Source organism: Somniosus microcephalus, unplaced genomic scaffold (genome assembly GCF_052327205.1).
Source record: "Somniosus microcephalus isolate GS21.2 unplaced genomic scaffold, FLI_Smic_1.0 unresolved_chr9, whole genome shotgun sequence".
Lineage (NCBI taxonomy): Eukaryota > Metazoa > Chordata > Chondrichthyes > Squaliformes > Somniosidae > Somniosus > Somniosus microcephalus.
The window spans coordinates 21,827,335-21,849,639 of NW_028225187.1; the positions used below are offsets into that span (position 1 = coordinate 21,827,335).

Genomic DNA, 22,305 nt, shown 5'->3' on the forward strand with positions numbered 1-22,305 from the left:
TGTCTTGCTGCAGTTGTACAGGGCCTTGGTGAGACCGCACCTTGAGTATTGTGTGCAGTTTTGGTCGCCTTATCTGAGGAAGGATGTTCTCGCCATGGAGGGAGTGCAGCGAAGATTCACCAGACTGATACCTGGGATGGCAGGAATGACGTATGAGGAGAGATTGGGTCGATTGGGCTTACACTCGCTGGAGTTTAGAAGAATGAGAGGGGATCTCATTGAAACTTATAAAATTCTGACAGGACTAGACAGACTAGATGCAGGAAGGATGTTCCCGATGGCGGGGGAGTCCAGAACCAGGGGTCACAGTCTAAGGATAAGGGGTAAGCCATTTAGGACAGAAATGAGGAGGAATTTCTTCACCCAGAGAATGGTGAACCTGTGGAATTCTCTACCACAGAAGGCAGTAGAGGCCAATTCATTAAATATATTCAAGAAGGAGTTGGATATATTTCTTAAGGCTAAAGGGATCAAGGGATATGGGGAGAAAGCAGGGACAGGGTACTGAATTTGGATGATCAGCCATGATCTCATTGTATGGCAGGGCAGGCTCGAGGGGCCGAATGGCCTACTCCTGCTCCTTATCTTCCATGTATCAGACCCGGCGCTCAGCTTATTGGATAACAGGTGCAACATGTGTTACAGAAGAGCTGCCAAAAGCTGATATCTCCCTGGAACCATGGAACCCGAGGTCCTTCCAGCACAGGACAGTCCAGTGCTCTGCACCCTCAGGATTCCCAGTCAGCAGGTTTGACTTGTTTGCGGGTGGCGAGAGGACGGACTTCGATGGACAGATACTTCTCTGGAAGGGTCCGACGGCAACCTCGTACGTTGCGCGGAAGAACGTCAGCGAGGAGGGAATCTACTGGTGTCAATATCAAACAAACAGTTCCGGCCGTCTCTACACGTCACCCAAGAGCGATGACTTGGAGGTCCTTATATTCGGTAAGAGACCAATATTGTGTACCGACAGTACCCAAAAAAAATCCAAAAGCCTGTTGGAAGGTTGGGTGGCACAGTAAAAATGTATTATTAGATCCTGGGATGTTGACGTTGCTGGCAAGGCCAGCATTTATTGCCCATCCCTAGTTGCCCTTGAGAAGGTGGTGGAGAGCTGTCTTCTTGAACTGCTGCAGTCCCGTGTGGTGAAGGTGCTCCCACAGTGCTGTTAGGGAGGTGACGTAATATCACTCACTACGCACTTGGTTCGAGTAGAAAGCAAGGCTTTAATCAACTTGTTTCAGAACATGGAGGACTAGTTGTACTTCACTAGTTCCTGTCTTACAAAATGTCCCTGGACAAGCTGGGCCCACGCCCGAGTATTTATTCTCCTTGGACGGTGCCACCAGCTGGCCGTCCAGCGTTATTTCATGAGTCGTTTCTGTATGATGATGAGATTTATAACAGGAGGGATTGCCAGGATTTTGACCCAGCGGCGATGAAGGATCGGCCGTTATACTTCCAAGTCGGGATGGTGTGTGTGACTTGGAGGGGAACTTGGAGGTGGTGGTGTTCCCGCGCGCCTGCTGCCCTTGTCCTTCTAGGTGGAAGAGGTTGCGGGTTTGGAAGGTGCTGCCGAAGAAGCCTTGGTGAGTTGCTGCAGTGCATCTTGTAGATGGTGCACACTGCAGCCACGGTACGCCGGTGGTGGAGGGAGTGAATGTTTAAGGTGGTGGATGGGGTGCTGATCAAGCGGGCTGCTTTGTACTGGATGGAGTCGAGCTTCATCCCTGGAACCATTCTTGTAAATTTTTTCTGCACCCTCTCTAAGGCCTTCACATCCTTCCTAAAGTGCGTTGCCCAGAATTGGACGCAATACTCCAGTTGAGGACTAACCAGTGTTACATAGAAACATAGAAGATAGGAGCAGGAGTAGGCCATTCGGCCCCTCGAGCCTGCTCCACCATTTAATGAGATCATGGCTGATCATCCACACTCAGTACCCTGTCCCTGCTTTCTCCCCATATCCCTTGATCCCTTTAGCCTTAAGAAATATACCCAACTCCTTCTTGAATATATTTAATGAATTGGCCTCAACTGTCTTCTGCGGTAGCGAATTCCACAGGTTCACCACTCTCTGGGTGAAGAAATTCCTCCTCATCTCTGTCCTAAATGGCTTACCCCTTATCCTTAGACTGTGAACCCTGGTTCTGGACTCCCCGACCATCGGGAACATCCTTCCTGCATCTAGTCTGTCTAGTCCTGTTAGAATTTTATAAGTTTCAATGAGATCACCTCTCATTCTTCTAAACTCCAGCGAGTACAAGCCCAATCGACCCAATCTCTCCTCATACGTCATTCCTGCCATCCCAGGTATCAGGCTAACCCCTTGTTCTAATTGGTTTTAGTGATGTTGATTGAGGGATAAATCTTTCAGCGCTGTACGACTCGATGACTGCTCTTGCCTCCTTCCAGGCGACTCCCGACTGCGGTTGGCTGATGGGCAGACGCGGTGCTCGGGCAGGGTGGAAGTCCGGCGCCAGGGCGTGTGGGGCACAGTCTGCGATGCCGCCTGGGACAGCTCGGAGGCCGAGGTCGTCTGCCGCCACGCCGGCTGCGGATTCGGCGGGGCGGCGCCGGGCCGCCTCTCCTTCGGCTGGGCCACCGGGCCCATTTGGTTCACCTCCGTCGAATGCCGGGGGACGGAGGCCCTGCTTTGGCAGTGCGCGCTGAGCTCCTCCGACTCCGAGCACTTCTGCAGCCACAGGAGAGACGCGGGCGTTACTTGCACAGGTAAGGCGGAACTCTCCGATTGGCCTTTCTTGAAGAACAATCGGGGGGGAGGGGGCGGCAGGGCTGCAGTGGGGCAAGAGTTAAACTGACATCGTTGGCAGTTTCACTGAATGGTGTAATAAAGACAACAATCTAATGGGCCTTTGCAGTAGTAAGCTTTTTCTAAGTTGCTGAACTGGCAGTTGAGATAAGCTAAGAATGACATGTTGATTTTGCAGTAGTGTTAGTATGATTAACAACTGCAAGCTGTGTAACTTGGAGACAATTGCAAATAGCCGGACGTGGAACCATAAGAGGCACAGAAACATAGAAACATAGAAGATAGGAGCAGGAGCAGGCCGTTCGGCCCCTCAAGCCTGCTCCGCCATTTAATGAGATCATGGCTGATCATCCAAATTCAGTGCCCTGTCCCTGCTTTCTCCCCATATCCCTTGACACCATTAGCTCACCTTCTCAAAGGCATCTAGGGATGGGCAATAAATGCTGGCCTTGCCAGCGACGCCCAGATCCCATGAACGAATAAAACAAAAAATAAGAACTTAAGAATTAGGAGCAGGAGTCGGCCATACAGCCTCTCGAGCCTGCTCCGCCATTCAATAAGATCATGGCTAATCATCGACCTCAACTCCACTTTCCCTGCCCGATCTCCATATCCCTTGATTCCCCTAGAGTCCAAAAATCTATCGATCTCAGCCTTGAATATACTCAACGACTGAGCCTCCACAGCCCTCTGGGGCAGAGAATTCCAAAGATTCACCGCCCTCTGAGTGAAGAAATTCCTCCTCATCTCAGTCCTCAATGGCCGACCCCTTATCCTGAGACTGTGACCCCTGGTTCGAGACTCTCCAGCCAGGGGGAAACAACCTCTCAGCATCTACCCTGTCAATCCCCCTCAGAATCTTGTATGTTTCAATGAGATCACCTCTCATTCTTCTAAACTCCAGAGAGTATCGGCCCATTCTACACAATCTCTCATCATAGGACAACCCTCTCATCCCAGGAATCAATCTCGTGAACCTTCGTTGCACCGCCTCCAAGGCAAGTATCTCCTTCCTTAGATAAGGAGACCAGAACTGTGCACAGTACTCCAGGTGCGGTCTCACCAAGGCCCGGTACAATTGTAGCAAGACTTCCTCACTCTTATACTCCAACCCCCTTGCAATAAAGGCCAACATGCCATTTGCCTTCCTTATTGCTTGCTGTACCTGCATGCTAGCTTTCTGTGTTTCTTGCATGAGGACACCCAAATCTCTCTGAACACCAACATTGTGAATGTTTCTCACCAGTTAAAAAATAGTCTGTTTTTCTATTCTTCCTACCAAAGTGAATAACCTCACATTTCCTTACTTTATACTCCACCGTACTGCCCACTCACTTAGTCCATCTTTATCCCTTTGCAGACCCTTTGTGTCCGCCTCACAGCTTACTGTCCCACCTAGCTTTGTATCTTCAGCAAACTTGGATACATTACACTCGGTCTCTTCATCTAGTTCATTGATGTAGATTGTAAATAGCTGAGGCCCCAACACTGATCCTTGCGGCACCCCACTAGTTACAGCCTGCCAACCTGAAAAAGATCAGTTTATCCCGACTCTCTGTTTACCAATCCTCTATCCATGCTACTATATTACCCCCCAACCCCATGAGGCCTTACCTTGCGTAGCAACCTTTTCTGTGGCACTTTATCGAATGCCTTTTGGAAATCCAAATATACTACATCCACTGGTTCCCCTTTATCTACCCTGCTAGATACATCTTCAAAAAACTCTAATAAATGTGCCTACTGCTGATAGTTAACGGCTGTAGCTCATTCTGGAGGCATGTAGTTAATCGTGTCCCCCCCTGCGATCGCTCCAAGACCCGCTATTCTTCACGGTGTTGAGTAAAGACTTGGCCAGCGGTATTGCGAGTATGGTCAGTAGGTTTGCAAGTGATACCAGTATTTGTGCACGGGTTAAGACAGCAAAGGAGTACAATGAAGATAGCAGGACGGGTAGGCAAGGCGGTTAAGAAGGCACACGGGATGCTTGCCTTCATTAGCCGAGGCATAGAATATAAGAGCAGGGAGGTTATGATGGAGCTGTACAAAGCGCTAGTTAGGCCACAGCTGGAATACTGTATGCAGTTCTGGTCGCCACACTATAGGAAGGATGTAATTGCATTAGAGAGGGTGCAGAGGAGATTCACCAGGATGTTACCTGGGCTGGAGCGCTTCAGCTATGAAGAGAGACTGGACAGGCTGGGGTTGTTTTCCTTACAGCAGAGAAGGCTGAGGGGGGACCTGATTGAGGTGTACAAAATGATGAGGGGACATAGATAGGGTAGATAGAAAGGAACTTTTCCCCTTAGTAGAGGGGCCAATAACCAGGGGGCATAGTTTCAGGGTAAGGGGCAGGAGGTTTAGAGGGGGATTTGAGGAAAAACTTTTTCACCCGGAGGGTGGTTGGAATCTGGAACTCACTGCCTGAAAGGGTGGTAGAGGCAGGAACCCTCACAACATTCAAGAAGCATTTAGATGAGCACTTGAAACGCCATAGCATACAAGGCATCCAACTCCATATTCAGCAGTTATTACGAAAGCAGTATAAAACATTAAGAATTACTCATAATCATTTATAGCTTTAACTCCTAATTTTCAAGAGTCAAAGGTGAACTAAATAAAGGAGATTTACCAGGATGTTGCCTGGGCTGGGGAATTTTAGCTACAAGGAAATATTGGATAGGCTGGGTCTGTTTTCCTTGGAGCAGAGGAGGCTGAGGGGAGACCTAATTGAGGTGTATAAAATTACGAGGGGCCTAGATAGAGTGGATAGGAAGGACCTATTTCCTTTAGCAGATGGGTCAATAATCAGGGGATATAGAAACATAGAAACATAGAAGATAGGAGCAGGAGTAGGCCATTCGGCCCCTCGAGCCTGCTCCACCATTCAATGAGATCATGGCTGATCATCCAAATTCAGTACCCTGTCCCTGCCTTCTCCCCATATCCCTTGATCCCTTTAGCCTCAAGAAATATATCTAACTCCTTCTTGAATATATTTAATGAATTGGCCTCAACTGCCTTCTGTGGCAGAGAATTCCACAGGTTCACCACTCTCTGGGTGAAGAAATTCCTCCTCATCTCAGTCCTAAATGGCTTACCCCTTATCCTTAGACTGTGACCCCTGGTTCTGGACTCCCCCGCCATTGGGAACATCCTTCCTGCATCTAGTCTGTCCAGTGCTGTTAGAATTTTATAAGTTTCAATGAGATCCCCTCTCATTCTTCTAAACTCCAGCGAGTGCAAGCCCAATCGACACAATCTCTCCTCATACGTCATTCCTGCCATCCCAGGTATCAGTCATCGGTTAAACATAGCTTTAAAGTAATTGGTCGGAGGGGATTTGAGGAGAAATGTTTTCCCCCAGAGGGTGGTGGGGGGTCTGGAACTCACTGCCTGAAAGGGTGGTCGAGGCAGGAACCCTCATCGCATTTAAAAAGTACTTGGATGTACACTTGGGATGCTCTAACCTGCAGGGATACGGGCCAAGAGCTGGGAAATGGGATTAGGCTAGAGAGATCTTTGTCGGCCAGCACGGACACGACGGGCCGAATGGCCTCCTCCTGTGTTGTAAATTTCTATGCTTCTGTGAATTTGAACGATTATATCTGCAGACGAACATCAGTTTGAGGTGAGCAACTAAACTAATGGCTGTGGTTAACGACAGAAAATGCTGGAAAAACTCAGCAGGCCAGGCAACATCCGTGAAGAGAAAATGGAGTCAGCGTTTCGGGTCGAAACCCTTTGTCATGACTGGAGAAGCACAGGAAATGAAATAGATTAAAAGGCCAGGCTGGGAGAGAACAAAAGAGAAGTGAAGAGACATTAAGAGGTATTCAAAACGAGACGAGATGGTGATAGGACTAGTGGAGACAAAAGTCGGCTCTAGATTAGGTGTGAAATGTACTGGCAGAATGAGAGACAGCTGCCATGTGGGAGAGAGGGAAAAAACATTGGGGAGACCAAACGCAGATTAGGTGACCGCTTTGCGGAACACCCTCCGTTCAGTCCGTAAGGGGTGACCCTGAGCTTCCGGTCGCCTGTCATTTTAATTCACCGCCCCATTCCCACTCGGACCTCACCGTCCTCGGGCTCTTGCATTGTTCCACGGAAGCTCAGCGTAAGCTCGAGGAACAGCACCTCATCTTCCGATTAGGCACTTTACAGTCTTCAGGACTCAATATCGAGTTCAACAATTTCAGATCATAACCTCGGCCCCTATTACATTTTTACTTATTTTTTATCCACACCTTTGTTTTGGCCTTTCCCCCCCCGCTTTTTTTCCTCTCTCCCACATGGCAGCTGTCTCCCATTGCTGCCCGCGCATTTCACACATAATCTAGAGCCGTCTTTTGTCTCCACTAGTCCTATCACCATCTCGTCTCGTTTTGACCTCTTAATGTCTCTTCACTTCTCTTTTGTTCTCTCCCAGCCCCACAACTGGCCTTTTAATCTGTTTCATTTCCTGTGCTTTTCCAGTCTTGACAAAGGGTTTAACGTTGACTCTATTTCTCTCTCCACGGATGTTGCCTGGCCTGCTGAGTTTTTCCAGCATTTTCTGTTGTTATTTCGGATTTCCAGCGTCCGCAGTATTTTGCTATCGTGCTAATGGCTGTGGTTCCCGTCCTTCTAGACCAGCCCATGGAACCTTCAATGTCGACGGGGCGATTGTCTTTGCTGTTCGTAGCAGGCGAGGACATCACCATACAATGCTCCGCGCGACCATTGTATGCGGGAAGCGTGTTCTACCTGTACAAGTGGGGCGAGGCTGCTTCCGCGGTGTCAATGGTGACTTCTGAGACCTCCTACAATGTCACCTTCATCATCGCCAACGGGACCACCAGAAGCAGCGGGCTTTATGCTTGCCTGTACCAGGTTCAGCGAGCCGGGTTCCGCTACAACTCAACTACTTCCAGGCTCCGCATTACGGTGCAAGGTGAGTGGGCCCGATGATTCAGGCGCAAGTCAGGAGTGTGATGGCATGCGCTCCGCTTGCCTGGATGAGTGCAGCTCCAACAACACTCGAGAAACACGACACCATCCGGGACAAAGCAGCCCGCTTGATCGGCACCCCATCCACCACCTTAAACACTCACTCCCTCCACCACCGGCGCACCGTGGCTGCAGTGTGCACCATCTACAAGATGCACTGCAGCAACTCGCCAAGGCTTCTTCGGCAGCACCTCCCAAACCCGCGACCTCTTCCACCTAGAAGGACAAGGGCAGCAGGCGCATGGGAACACCGCCACCTCCCAGCCTCCCCTCCAAGTCATGCACACCATTCTGATTTGGAAATATATCGGCCGATCCTTCATCGTCGCTGCCATTTCTTGGGTAAGGACACCAAAATTGCACACCGTACTCCAGGTGTGGTCTCACCAAGGCCCTGTATAACTGTAGTAAGACATCCTTGCTCCTGTACTCGAATCCTCTTGCAATGAAGGCCAACATACCATTTGCCTTCCTAACTGTTTGCTGCACCTGCATGTTTGCTTTCAGTGACTGGTGTACAAGGACACCCAGGTCCCTCTGTACATCAACATTTCCCAATCTATCACCATTTAAATAACACTCTACCTTTCTGTTTTTCCCACCGAGGTGGGTAACTTCACATTTCTCCACATTATACTGCATCTGCCAGGTATTTGACCGCTGACTCAATGGGCCAGAAATTCGGGTCGGGGGGCTTCCCGCGGGTGCAAGCCCCCGACCTGCACTTACCTAGCGCGCCGGCCGTTGAGCTGTGGGCCCGTGTGGGATTCCGATCCTGGGCCTCCTCCAGCTGCCGGCGCGCAGTGCTCGCGTATCCCAGGGGCGCAGTTAGTTCGAAGCCTCCCCTGGGATCACGTGGGCCATGGAGAGCCAATGGTAGCAGGGAATGCCCATTCATAAAATTGGCAGGAAGACCTGTCAAATCTATGAATAGAGATCGGCCCCAAAACCTAACTAAAACTTCAAATAAATATTTTTTTAAAAATCACATTTTTACCATAACTATAAATTACATAAAATAACTATTTTAAACAATTAAAATTTTTGAAAACATTAATTAATGTTTCAAACAGTGCTAAAAATAAACTTACCTTTCTTTAAAGTATTTAAAAATAATAAACCTGTGGAAAAAATGTTTTAATTTTACTTAATTCACCACTTACCTTGTTAAAAGCAGGCCCTGCGACTGCTTGTTATAAGCGTAGCTGCTGGAGACTTACCCTCCCGGAGAAACCTGGAAAAAAAACCCGGAAGCTCCAGGCGTACACGCTGCCTCTCCGGCGCACGCGTTCCACCTGTGAACCCCTTCCTTTAAGGGAACGGAAGTTCCGGTTTCCCGCGCCTGCGCAGTGCGTGCACGAAACCGGCACTTTCGTTGGGCCTACGGGTGAATACCCCATGCGTACTCACCCGTGGGGACCCGAATTTCTGGCCCAATGTGTCGTTCAACAAAATAAGTAATTTGGAAATGTTGAACTGCGAGGACAGATGACCGGCAATGGTATTGAACGTGTAAAGAAATGTTCCCATGTCTTTGATTTTCAGACAAGCCTTACGGACCTTCGATTTCCCTGAACCGTCGGAACAACAACTATTTAGCGGGCGAGATGCTTGTGATTAACTGCTGGAGCCCACATTACGTGCCGGTGGTATTTTACTTGCACGAGGTGAGGGCGAATCAGGTGCTGCGGGACGTTATGAGTTCGACCGACGCACGAGCCTCTTTCGCCATCAAGACGGACAACGGCAGCGGGGAGTTTGCGTACGCATGCTCGTATCAAATGAAGGTGTCGGAACGCTATGTAAACTCGACGCTCAGCAGCTTCGTGAAGATTGTTGTATTTGGTGAGCGAGGGCGGACAAATTTGCGACGGCAAACGGGCAGTATCGGGTGTGGCCCACTCTAACCACCGTCCCTTGACATTCAACGGCATTACCATCGCCCTCAACATCCTGGGGGGTCACCATTGACCAGAAACTGTAACTGGACCAGCCACATAAATACTGTGGCAACAAGAGCAGGTCAGAGGCTGGGTATTCTGCGGCGAGTGTCTCACCTCCTGACTCCCCAAAGCCTTTCCACCATCGACAAGGCACAAGTCAGGAGTGTGATGGAATACTCTCCACTTGCCTGGATGAGTGCAGCTCCAACAACACTCGAGGAGCTCAACACCATCCAGGACAAAGCAGCCCGCTTGATTGGCACCCCATCCACCACCTTAAACATTCACTCCCTCCACCACCGGCGCACCGTGGCTGCAGTGTGTACCATCTACAAGATGCTCTGCAGCAACTGGCCAAGGCTAAAGGGAACAACGGACATGGGGAGAAGGCAGGGACAGGGTACTGAATTTGGATGGTCAGCCATGATCTCATTGAATGGCGGAGCAGGCTGGAGGGGCCGAATGGCCTACTCCTGCTCCTATCTTCTATGTTTCTTCGGCAGCACCTCCCAAACCCGCGACCTCTTCCACCTAGAAGGACAAGGGCAGCAGGTGCATGGGAACACCACCACCTCCAAGTTCCACCTCCAAGTCACACACACCATCCCGACTTGGAAGTATATCGGCCGATCCTTCATCGTCGCTGGGTCAAAATCCTGGAACTCCCTCCCTAACAGCGCTGTGGGAGTACCTTCACCACACGGAGACTGCAGCGGTTCAAGAAGGCGGCTCACCACCACCTTCTCGAGGGCGACTAGGGATGGGCAATAAATGCTGGCCTTGCCAGCGACGCCCACATCTCATAACCAAATTTTAAAAAATGCAACGCCTAGTGTTCAGTTACAAAGTGTCCCTTTCAGCAGGAGTGTTTTATTTCATTCGTTCCTGGGACGTGAGCATCACTGGCGAGGCCAGCATTTATTGCCCATCCTTAATTGCCCTCGAGAAGGTGGTGGGTGAGCCGCCTTCTTGAACCGCTGCAGTCCGTGTGGTGAAGGTGCTCCCACAGCGCTGGCTTTGTCGTTGGCGGTTTGATACACCTGGGCGGTTTGTCGACCATTTCAGACGGGCGGTTACGAGTCAACCCCTTCACGGGAATTTCTTCACTCGGAGGGTTGAGAATCTTTGAAATTCTCTGCCCCAGAGAATGCTGAGTCGTTGAGTATATTCAAGAGAGAGATCGATAGATTTTTGGACTCTCAGGGGGATTGAGGGACATGGAGATCGAGCGGGAAAGTGGAGTTGAGGCCGATGATCAGCCATGATCTTATTGAATGGCGGAGCAGGCTCGAGGGGCCGAATGACCTACTCCTGCTCTTAATTCTTATGTCACCACACGAAAGGAAGGTTGTGATTGCATTGGAGAGGGTGCAGAGGAGATTCACCAGGATGTTACCTGGGCTGGAGCGCTTCAGCTATGAAGAGAGACTGGACAGGCTGGGGTTGTTTTCCTTAGAGCAGAGAAGGCTCAGGGCGGGGACCTGATTGAGGTGTACAAAATTATGAGGGGGCGTAGATAGAAAGGAACTTTTCCCCTTAGTAGAGGGGTCAATAACCAGGGGGCATAGTTTCAAGGTAAGGGGCAGGAGGTTTAGAGGGGATTTGAGGAAAAACTTTTTCACCCAGAGGGCGGTTGGAATGTGGAACTCACTGCCTGAAAGGGAGGTAGAGGCAGGAACCCTCACAACATTCAAGAAGCATTTGGATGAGCACTTGAAACGCCATAGCATACAAGGCCACGGACCAAGTGCTGGAAAATGGGATTAGAATAGACAGGGCTCGATGGCCGGCGTGGACACGATGGGCCGAAGGGCCTCTCTCTGTGCTCTATAACTCTCTGACTCTATTAAAGACCGAGATGAGGAGGAATTTCTTCTCTCGGACTGTTGTGAATCTTTGGAATTCTCTGCCCCAGAGAATGCTGAGTCGTTGAGTATATTCAAGGCCGAGATCGATAGATTTTTGGACTCGGGGAATCGAGGGATATGGAGATCGGGCGGGAAAGTGGAGTTGAGATGGATGATCAGCCATGATCTTATTGAATGGCAGAGCAGGCTCGAGGGGCCGAATGGCCTACTCCTGCTCCTGTATCTTGTGTTCTTATGTTTTAATCCCTCTTTCCAGCCCTGTAGGTTACGGCACTTCAAGTGCATATCCATAGAAACATAGAAGATAGGAGCAGGAGTAGGCCATTCGGCCCCTCGAGCCTGCTCCGCCATTCAATGAGATCATGGCTGATCATCCAAATTCAGTACCCTGTCCCTGCTTTCTCCCCATATCCCTTGATCCCTTTAGCCTTAAGAAATATATCCAACTCCTTATTGAATATATTTAAGGAATTGACCTCCACTGCCTTCTGTGGTAGAGAATTCCATAGGTTCAGCACTCTCTGGGTGAAGAAATTCCTCCTCATTTCTGCCCTACCCCTCATCCTTAGACTGTGACCCCTGGTTCTGGATTCCCTGACCATCGGGAACATCCTCCCTGCATCTAGTCTGTCCAGTCCTGTTAGAATTTTATAAGTTTCAATGAGATCCCCTCTCATTCTTCTAAACTCCAGCGAGTACAAGCCCAATTGACCCAATCTCTCCTCATACGTCATTCCTGCCATCCCAGGTATCAGCCTGGTGAATCTTCGCTGCACTCCTTCCATGGCAAGCACATCCTTCCTCAGACAAGGCGACCAAAACTGCACACAATACTCAAGGTGTGGTCTCACCAAGGCCCTGTACAACTGCAGCAAGACATCCTTGTTCCTGTACTCGAACCCTCTCGCTATGAAGGCCAACATACCATTTGCCTTCTTAACCGCCTGCTGCACCTGCATGCTTACCTTCAGCGACTGGTGCACAAGGACACCCAGGTCTCGTTGCACTTCCCCTTCTCCCAATCTATTGCCATTCAGATAATAACCTGACTTCCTGTTCTTGACACCAAAGTGGATAACCACGCATTTATCCACATTATATTGCATCTGCCATGCTTCTGCCAAATCACCCAACCTGTCCAAATCATCCTGTAGTTTCTCGGCATCCTCCTCACAGCGCACACGCCCACCCAGCTTTGTGTCGTCTGCAAATTTGGAGATATTACATCTAGTACTTTTTAAATGCGATGAGGGTTTCTGCCCCTCCCACCCTTTCAGACAGTGAGTTCCAGACCCCCACAACCCTCTGGGTAGAAAAAAATGCCAGGGGTCTCTCTGATTAAGTGGGGCTGGTGAAATAATTCCTTTCCAGATTTAAATTTCGATGAATGAAACTCCAACCGTCTGCATTTAGATTGCTGCCTGTATTTTTCTGTAGTTAATGAGAAGGAACAGAGGGACCTTGGAGTGCATGTCCACAGATCGTTGAAGGTCGCAGGACGGGTAGATAAGGCGGTTAAGAAGGCATACGGGACACAGGGTTGTGATATGATCGCGCATGGCAGACTGGTCAGGAAAGTAAAAGCCCACGGGATCCAAGGCAAAGTGGCAAGTTGGATCCAAAGCTGGCTCAGAGGCAGGAAGCAAAGGGTTATGGTAGAAGTGTTTTTTTGTGACTGGAAGGCTGTTTCCAGTGGGGTTCCGCAGGGCTCAGTACAGGAAACTTTCTTTTATCCGGCACCGACGGGACCGACGTGCCGGTTCATCAAAAATTCCGGATAACCGAACGCTATAGTAAAAGATACGGAGCTGAGAGCTCCGTGTGAAGCAACAAACCCTGTTGCTTAGCAACAGCTTCAGAACAATGGGCACAAGTTGCAAGCGTCTCTGTAGCTTAGCAACAGCTGCAGCCACACCCTTGCACAGCAACAGATGGAGGAAGGCAAGTAATGAAAGTTACCTGAACCTACTCCTGAATTTTGCCGGTTAACCGACATTTCCGGTTATTATGGGGCCGGCTAATTGAAAGTTTCCTGTACTGGTTCCTTTGCTTTTTGTGGTATATATATATCAATGATTTGGACTTGAATGTAGGAAGTACGATTAAGATGTTTGCAGATGATACAAAAATTGACCGTGTGGTTGATAATGAGGAAGAAAGCTGTAGACTGCAGGAAGATATCAATGGACTGGTCAGGTGGGCAGAACAGTGGCGAATGACATTCAATCCGGAGAAGTGTGAGGTAATGCATTTGGGGAGGGCTAACAAGGAAAGGGAATACACTATAAATGGTAGGACACTGAGTAGCGTAGAGGAACAAAGGGACCTTGGAGTGCATGTCCACAGATCCCTGAAGGTAGCAGGACAGGTAGATAAGGTGGTTAAGAAGGCATACGGAATGCTTGCCTTTATTAGCCGTGGCATAGAATATAAGAGCAGGGGGGTTATGCTTGAACTGTATAAAACACTAGTTAGGCCTCAGCTAGAGTACTGCGTGCAGTTCTGGTCACCACATTACAGGAAGGATGTGATTGCACTGGAGAGGGTACAGAGGAGATTTACCAGGATGTTGCCTGGGCTGGAGAATTTTAGCGATGAGCAAAGATTGGAGAGGCTGGGGTTGTTTTCTTTGGAACAGTGGAGGCTGAGGGGAGATTTAATTGAGGTGTATAAAATGATGAGGGGCCTCGGTAGAGTGGAGAGGAAGGACCTATTTCCCTTAGCAGAGGGGTCAATAACCAGGGGGCGTAGGTTTCATTGTTAGGAGGTTTAGAGGGGATTTGAGGGGAAATTTCTTCACCCAGAGGGTGGTGGGGGTCTGGAACTCACTGCCTGAAAGGGTGGTAGAGGCAGGAACCCGAACCACATTTAAAAAGTACTTGGATGTGCGCTTGAAGTGCCGTAACCTGCAGGGCTACGGACCAAGAGATGGAAAGTGGGATTAGGCTGGGTAGTTCCTCGTTGGGCGGTGTAGACAAGATGGGCCGAATGGCCTCCTTCTGTGCCGTAATATCTCCAAGTTTGCAGACGACACAAAGCTGGGTGGGCGTGTGTGCTGTGAGGAGGATGCCGAGAAACTCCAGTATGATTTGGACAGGTTGGGTGATTGGGCAGAAGCATGGCAGATGCAGTATAATGTGGACAAATACGAGGTTATCCAGTTTGGTGGCAAAAACAGGAAGGCAGATTATTATCTGAACGGCAATAGATTGGGAGAAGGGGAAGTGCAACGAGACCTGGGTGTCCTTGTGCACCAGTCGCTGAAGGTAAGCATGCAGGTGCAGCAGGCGGTTAAGAAGGCAAATGGTATGCTGGCCTTCGTAGCGAGAGGGTTCGAGTACAGGAACAAGGATGTCTTGCTGCAGTTGTACAGAACATAAGAACATAAGAACATAAGAAATAGGAGCAGGAGTAGGCCAATTGGCCCCTCGAGCCTGCTCCGCCATTCAATAAGATCATGGCTGATCTGATCCTAACCGCCAATCTACTATCACAGAACCATCTCCTGAATCTAACAGAATTAGACACACGAAATAGGAGTAGGATCAGGCTACACGGCCCCTGGGCCCGCTCCGCTACCCACAGGGCCATGACCGATCCGAACCTAGACTCATGTCCAAATTCCTGCCCGCTCCCCATAACCCTTTATTCCCTTTACTTCTAGGAAACTGTCTATTTCTGTTTTAAATTTATGTAATGATGTAGCTTCTACAGCTTTTTGGGGCAGCATATTCCATGGACCTACCACCCTCTGAGTGAAGTAGTTCCTCCTCATCTCAGTTTTGAAAGAGCAGCCCCTTAGTCTAAGACTATGCCCCCTAGTTCTAGTTTCACCCATCATCGGGAACATCCTCCCCGCATCCACCCGATCCAACCCCTTCACAATCTTATATGTTTCAATAAGATCGCCTCTCATTCTTCTGAACTCCAATGAGTAGAGTCCCAATCTACTCAACCTCTCCTCATATGTCCATCCCCTCATCCCCGGGATTAACCGAGTGAACCTTCTTTGTACTGACTCGAGAGCAAGTATGTCTTTTCTTAAGTATGGACACCAAAACTGCATGCAGTATTCCAGGTGTGGTCTCGCCAATACCTTGTACAACTGAAGCAATACCTCCCTATTTTTATATTCTATCCCCCTAGCAATGAAAGCCAACATTCCATTGGCCTTCTTAATCACTTGCTGCACCTGCATACTAACCTTTTGAGTTTTGTGCACCAGGACCCCCAGATCCCTTTGTACTTCAGTACTTTCCAGTTTCTTGCCATTAAGATAATAACTTGCTCTATGATTTTTCCTGCCAAAGTACATAACCTCACACTTTCCAGTATTGTATTCCATCTGCCAAATCTCTGCCCACTTACTTAGCCTGTCTATGTCCCCTTGCAGGTTTTTTATGTCCTCCTCACTCACTACTTTCCCTCCCATCTTAGTATCATCTGCAAACTTTGATATGTTACACTCGGTCCCCTCCTCCAAATCATTAATATAGATTGTAAAGAGTTGGGGACCCAGCACTGACCCCTGCGGAACACCACTAGTTACTGATTGCCAGTCCGAGAATGAACCATTTATCCCAACTCTCTGCCTTCTGCTAGATAGCCAATCCTCTATCCATGCCAGAATATTACCCCCAATCCCGTGATTTTTTATCTTAAGCAATAATCTTTTGTGTGGCACCTTGTCAAATGCCTTTTGGAAGTCTAAATACACTATGTCCACTGGTTCCCCTTTATCCACCCTATATGTTACTTCCTCAAAGAACTCCAGCAAATTTGTCAAACATGACTTCCCCTTCATAAAACCATGCTGACTTTGTCCTATTAAATGATGATTATCCAAATGTCCTGTTACTGTCTCCTTAATAATGGACTCCAATATTTTACCTACCACAGATGTTAGGCTAACCGGTCTATAGTTTCCATCCTTCTGTCTACTGCCCTTTTTAAATAAGGGTGTTACATTAGCAGTTTTCCAGTCTGCCGGGACCTTTGCTGAGTCCAGGGAGTTTTGGAAAATTATTACCAATGCATCCACAATCCCTACCGCCACTTCCCTCAAGACCCTAGGATGTAAGCCATCAGGTCCAGGTGATTTATCCGCCTTGAGTGCCATTATTTTACCGAGTACCACTTCCTTAGTGATTTTGATCGTGTTTAGCTCCTCCCCCCCTATAGCCCCCTGTTTGTCCAGTGTTGGGATATTCTTAGTGTCCTCTACTGTAAAGACTGATACAAAATATTCATTCAGTGTTTTTGCCATCTCCATATTTCCCACCATTAATTTCCCGGTCTCGTCCTCTAAGGGACCAACATTTACTTTAGCCACCCTTTTTCTTTTTATATAACTATAAAAACTCTTACTATCTGTTTTTGTATTTTTTGCTAATTTACTTTCATAATCTATCTTCCCTTTCTTAATCAATCTTTTTGTTATTTTTTGCTGTCTTTTAAAGTTTTCCCAATCCTCTATCCTCCCACAAGATTTGGCTACCTTATATGCCCTTGTTTTTAGTGCCTTGGTAAGACCACACCTTGAGTATTGTGTGCAGTTTTGGTCGCCTTATCTGAGGAAGGATGTTCTTGCCATGGAGGGAGTGCAGCGAAGATTTACCAGGCTGATACCTGGGATGGCAGGAATGACGTATGAGGAGAGATTGGGTCGATTGGACTTATACACGCTGGAGTTTAGAAGAATGAGAGGGGATCTCATTGAAACTTATAAAATTCTAACAGGACTAAACAGACTAGATGCAGGAAGGATGTTCCCGATGGCCGGGGAGTCCAGAACCAGGGGTCACAGTCTAAGGATAAAGGGTAAGCCATTTAGGACAGAGATGAGGAGGAATTTCTTCACCCAGAGAGTGGTGAACCTGTGGAATTCTCTACCACAGAAGGCAGTAGAGGCCAATTCATTAAATATATTCAAGAAGGAGTTGGATATATTTCTTAAGGCTAAAGGGATCAAGGGATATGGGGAGAAAGCAGGGACAGGGTACTGAATTTGGATGATCAGCCATGATCTCATTGAATGGCGGAGCGGGCTCGAGGGGCCGAATGGCCTACTCCTGCTCCTATCTTCTATGTTTATGTTTCTATGTAAACTTCTGTGATTCTGTGATAATGTTCGAAATCATGTTGGCTTTACTGATGAGCTCCCCCTTAACTTTGCAGACGAGCTGCCAAAACCCGAGATACACTTGGACTCTCCCACTGCGCCATTCACTCAATACAGAAATATCGAATGCTCTGCCTCCACCAGCTTTGCAGGGTTGAGATTTTACTTGTTCAAAGAGGGAAGGGACAGGAATATCGACCCTAAACTGACTCACAAGCGGCTCTATTCCACCACCTTCAGAGTTGCGAACACAGTTGGTTCCAACGCGGGCAACTACACTTGCCGATATCAGATAACAACGTCCAGGGCTCTCGGCAATTCAACGGCGAGTGCCTCAGTGTATGTCGCGACAGGTGAGAGAAATGTTTGTTGTGCATCGAGTCATGGAGGAAAAATTCGGTCGGTTTGCGCCTCCCGTTCGCGCCTTAAGGGGGCGCTGATGGGGCGCCAAGCAACTAGCGCCCGGGCGCGGCGATGTCTGCGCCGCTCGTGAAACCGTCCAGACATTCTGTGGCGGCGCTAAACACGACCGCCACGATCTCCTGCGGCCGGCATTTCGTGACGTCATTCGAGTGCGCAACGCCCCGGTAGCGCCCCGGACCGGATATTGAGTGTCGCCTCCCTGCCTTACCTCCTGCCGCTAGCAACGACAGGTTGAAGGGAGTGTTTTGCAGTCGGGACATTTTTACACCACGCATACTGAGAGAGAGAGAGAGGCTTCTGGAGAGATCCAACGCTGTGTGAAGGAGTTTTGGGTACTGAGCAGCGCTTTGCAGGTTCATTTTGATTTGACCTTGTATCGATTTAGAAGAGACTGTGGGGGCTGCACTCTGAGCTCTTTCCCTGGGCCTCTCCATTGTTCTTTACAGCAGATTTGATGTACGGGTCTCTCCAGGCCGAGATTCAAGGCTGCAATGAGCAGGATGTGGATGGAGAGCAAGATCGACCCTCCCCGTTTAAGAACTGGCCGGCGCCAGTGTGTCTGTGTTCCATTGCTGACTGACATCACATGAGCTCCGCCAGCGCTCTGAGGTAGCGCCTCGCTCCTCGGTGTTAGCGCCTTAAGAGAGGTGTGTAGCGCCTGATTTAGCGCTCCAATCACCTCCAGGGGCGATAGAAGCCAAGTTTGCAGTCGGAGGCGATAATCAGAGTTATACCGCACAGAAAGAGGCCCCTCGGCCCATCGTGTCCGCGCCGGCCATCAAGCCCTGTCTATTCTAATCCCATTTTCCAGCACTTGGTCCCTAGCCTTGTATGCTATGGCGTTTCAAGTGCTCATCTAAATGCTTCTTGAATGTTGTGAAGGTTCCTGCCTCTACCACCCTTTCAGGCAGTGAGTTCCAGATTCCAACCACCCTCTGGGTGAAAAAGTTTTTCCTCAAATCCCCCTCTAAACCTCCTGCCCCTTACCTTGAAACTATGCCCCCTGGTTATTGACCCCTCTACTAAGGGGAAAAGTTCCTTTCTATCTACCCTATCTATGCCCCTCATAATATTGTACACCTCAATCAGGTCCCCCCTCCGCCTTCTCTGCTCCAAGGAAAACAACCCCAGCCTGTCGAGTCTCTCTCCATAGCTGAAGTGCTCCAGCCCAGGTAACATCCTGGCGAATCTCCTCTGCACCCTCTCCAATGCAATCACATCCTTCCTATAGTGTGGCGACCAGAACTGCACACAGTATTCCAGCTGTGGCCTAACTAGCGTTTTGTACAGCTCCATCATAACTTCCCTGCTCTTATATTCTATGCCTCGGCTAATGAAGGCAAGTATCCCATATGCCTTTTTAACCACCTTATCTACCTGTCCTGCTGCCTTCATGGACCTATGTACATGCACACCAAGGTCCCTCTGATCCTCTTTGTGTTCCGAGACATTGTTAGTAGACGGGACCTGTACCTAAGACAGGATATACTTGCCATAGAGGGAGTGCAGCAAAGGTTCACCAGACTGATTCCTGGGATGGCAGGACTGTCGTATGAGGAGAGATTGGGGTCGACTAGGCCTGTATTCACTGGAGTTTAGAAGAATGAGAGGGGGATCTCATTGAAACGTATAAAATTCTGACAGGACTAGACAGACTGGACGCAGGGAGGATGTTTCCCCTGGCTGGGGGGGTCTAGAACGAGGGGTCACAGTCTCAGGATACGGGGTAGGACATTTAGGACTGAGATGAGGAGAAATTTCTTCACTCAGAGAGTGGCGAACCTGTGGAATTCTCTACCACAGAAGGCTGTGGAGGCCAAGTCACTGAATCTATTTAAGAAGGAGGTAGATAGATTTCTAGACACAAAAGGCATCAAGGGGTATGGGGAGAGAGCGGGAATATGGTATTGAGATAGAGGATCAGCCATGATCATATTGAATGGCGGAGCAGGCTCGAAGGGCCGAATGGCCGACTCCTGCTCCTATTTTTCTGTGTTTCCATGTACGCTGGGAGGAGATAAATGAGATCAAAGAATGCTATAGCGCAGAAGGAGGCCATTCGGCCCATCGTGCCTGTTTCGGCTCCTTGAAAGAGCTCTCCAATTAGCCCCTCACCCATGCCTCTCTCCTCATAGCCCATAACATCGTAGAATAGAACTTAAAGAAAGACTTGCATTTCTATAGCGCCTTTCACGACCACCGGACGTCTCAAGGCGTTTTTACAGCCAATGAAGTACTTTTTTTGCAGTGGAGTCACTGTTGTAATGTAGGAAACGCGGCAGCCAATTGGCGCACAGCAAGCTCCCACAACCAGCAATGTGATAATGACCAGATCATAGAAACATAGAAGATAGGAGCAGGAGTCGGCCATTCGGCCCCTCGAGCCTGCGCCGCCATTCAACGAGATCATGGCTGATCATCCAAACCCTAGCACCCGGTCCCTACACCGACAGCCATCCCACCCAAGCCCTATCCCCATAACCCCACGTATTTAATCACCCCTAACACTAAGGGCCAATTTAAAAATTTTTTTTTTTTATCATGGCCAATCAACCTAACCCGCACATCTTTGGACTGTGGGAGGAAACCGGAGCACCCGGAGGAAACCCACGCAAACACGGGGAGAATGTGCAAACTCCACACAGGCAGTCACCCGAGGCCGGATTTGAACCCGGGTCCCTGGCGCTGTGAGGCAACAGTGCTAACCACTATGCCATCTCTGTCCTAAATGGCTTACCCCTTATCCTTAGACTGTGACCCCTGGTTCTGGGCTCCCCGACCATCGGGAACATCCTTCCTGCATCTAGTCTGTCTAGTCCTGTTAGAATTTTATAAGTTTCAATGAGATCCCCTCTCATTCTTCTAAACTCCAGCGAATATAAGCCCAATCGACCCAATCTCTCCTCATACGTCATTCCTGCCATCCCAGGTATCAGTCTGGTGAATCTTCGCTGCACTCCCTCCATGGCAAGAACATCCTTCCTCAGATAAGGCGACCAATTGGTTTTAGTGATGTTGGATCGAGGGATAAATATTGGCCCCAGCACACCGGGGAGAACTCCCCCCTGCTCTTCTTCCAATAGTGGCCATGGGATCTTTTACGTCCACCTGAGAGAGCAGACGGGGGCTTCAGTTTAACTTCTCATCCGAAAGACGGCACCTCCGACAGTGCAGCGCTCCCTCGGCACTGGCACCGGGGAGTGTCAGCCTAGCTTTATGGGCTCAAGTCTCTTGGAGTGGGACTTGAACCCACAACCGTCTGACTTGGAGGCGAGTGTGCTGCCCACTGAGCCCCAGCTTACACTTACAGCACAGAAGGAGGCCATTCGGCCCATCAAAGCCTGTGCCGGCTCTTTGAAAGAGCTCTCCACACAGCCCGAATCCCCCTTGCTCTTCTCCCCAGAGCCTTGCAAAGTCTTCCTTTTCAAGTATCGATCCAATTCCCCTTTTGAAAGTTACTATTGAATCTGCTTCCACCGCCCTTTCAGGCAGCGCATTCCAGATCTCGCATCGTGAAGAAAAATCTCCCAGTCTCCTCTCTTGTACCCTTGCCAATTATCTTCTATCGTTGTACTCTGGTTACTGACCCTACTGCCATTGGAAGGAGTTTCTCCCAGTTTATTCTGTCAAACGCCATCGTAATTTGTAACGCCTCTATTGAATCTGCTCTTAACCTTCTCTAAGAAAGACTTGCATTTCTCCAGCGCCTTTCATGACCACCGGATGTCCCAAAGCGCTTTCCGGCCAATGAAGTACTTTTTGGAGTGTAGTCGCTGTTGTAATGTGGGAAACGCAGCAGCCAATTTGCGCACAGCAAGCTCCCACAAAGAGCAATGTGATTAATGACCAGATAACGGCCCAGAAATTCGTGTCGGGGTCTTCCCGCGGGTGCAAGCTCCCGACCTGCACTTACCTAGCGCGCCGGCCGTTGAGCTGTGGGCCCGCGTGGGATTCCGATGCTGGGCCTCCTCCAGCTGCCGGCCCGCAGTGCTCGCGTATCCCAGGGGCGCAGTTAGTTCGATGCGTCCCCTGGGATCGCGTGGGCCATGGAGAGCCAATGGTAGCAGGGAATCTCTATTCATAGATTTGACAGGAAGAGCTGTCAAATCTATGAATACAATTCAGCCCCAAAACATCACTAAAACTTCAAATACATTTTTTAAAAATCACATTTTTAAAATAACT

At 49.1% G+C, this 22,305-nt stretch overlaps 1 protein-coding gene across 1 annotated transcript in view; it reads left to right on the top strand.

The window, feature by feature from the left end:
* Positions 1–563: 563 nt before the first annotated feature.
* The window catches only part of LOC147084908 (scavenger receptor cysteine-rich type 1 protein M130-like), a 27,960-nt gene continuing 6,218 nt past the window's right edge, over positions 564–22,305 (top strand). The window contains exons 1-5 of the mRNA XM_085979367.1: positions 564–1,018; positions 2,378–2,733; positions 7,407–7,709; positions 9,311–9,610; positions 17,754–18,050. Coding sequence (XP_085835493.1) covers positions 564–1,018; positions 2,378–2,733; positions 7,407–7,709; positions 9,311–9,610; positions 17,754–18,050 — 1,711 coding nt within the window. The remainder of the gene's footprint in view (positions 1,019–2,377; positions 2,734–7,406; positions 7,710–9,310; positions 9,611–17,753; positions 18,051–22,305) is intronic.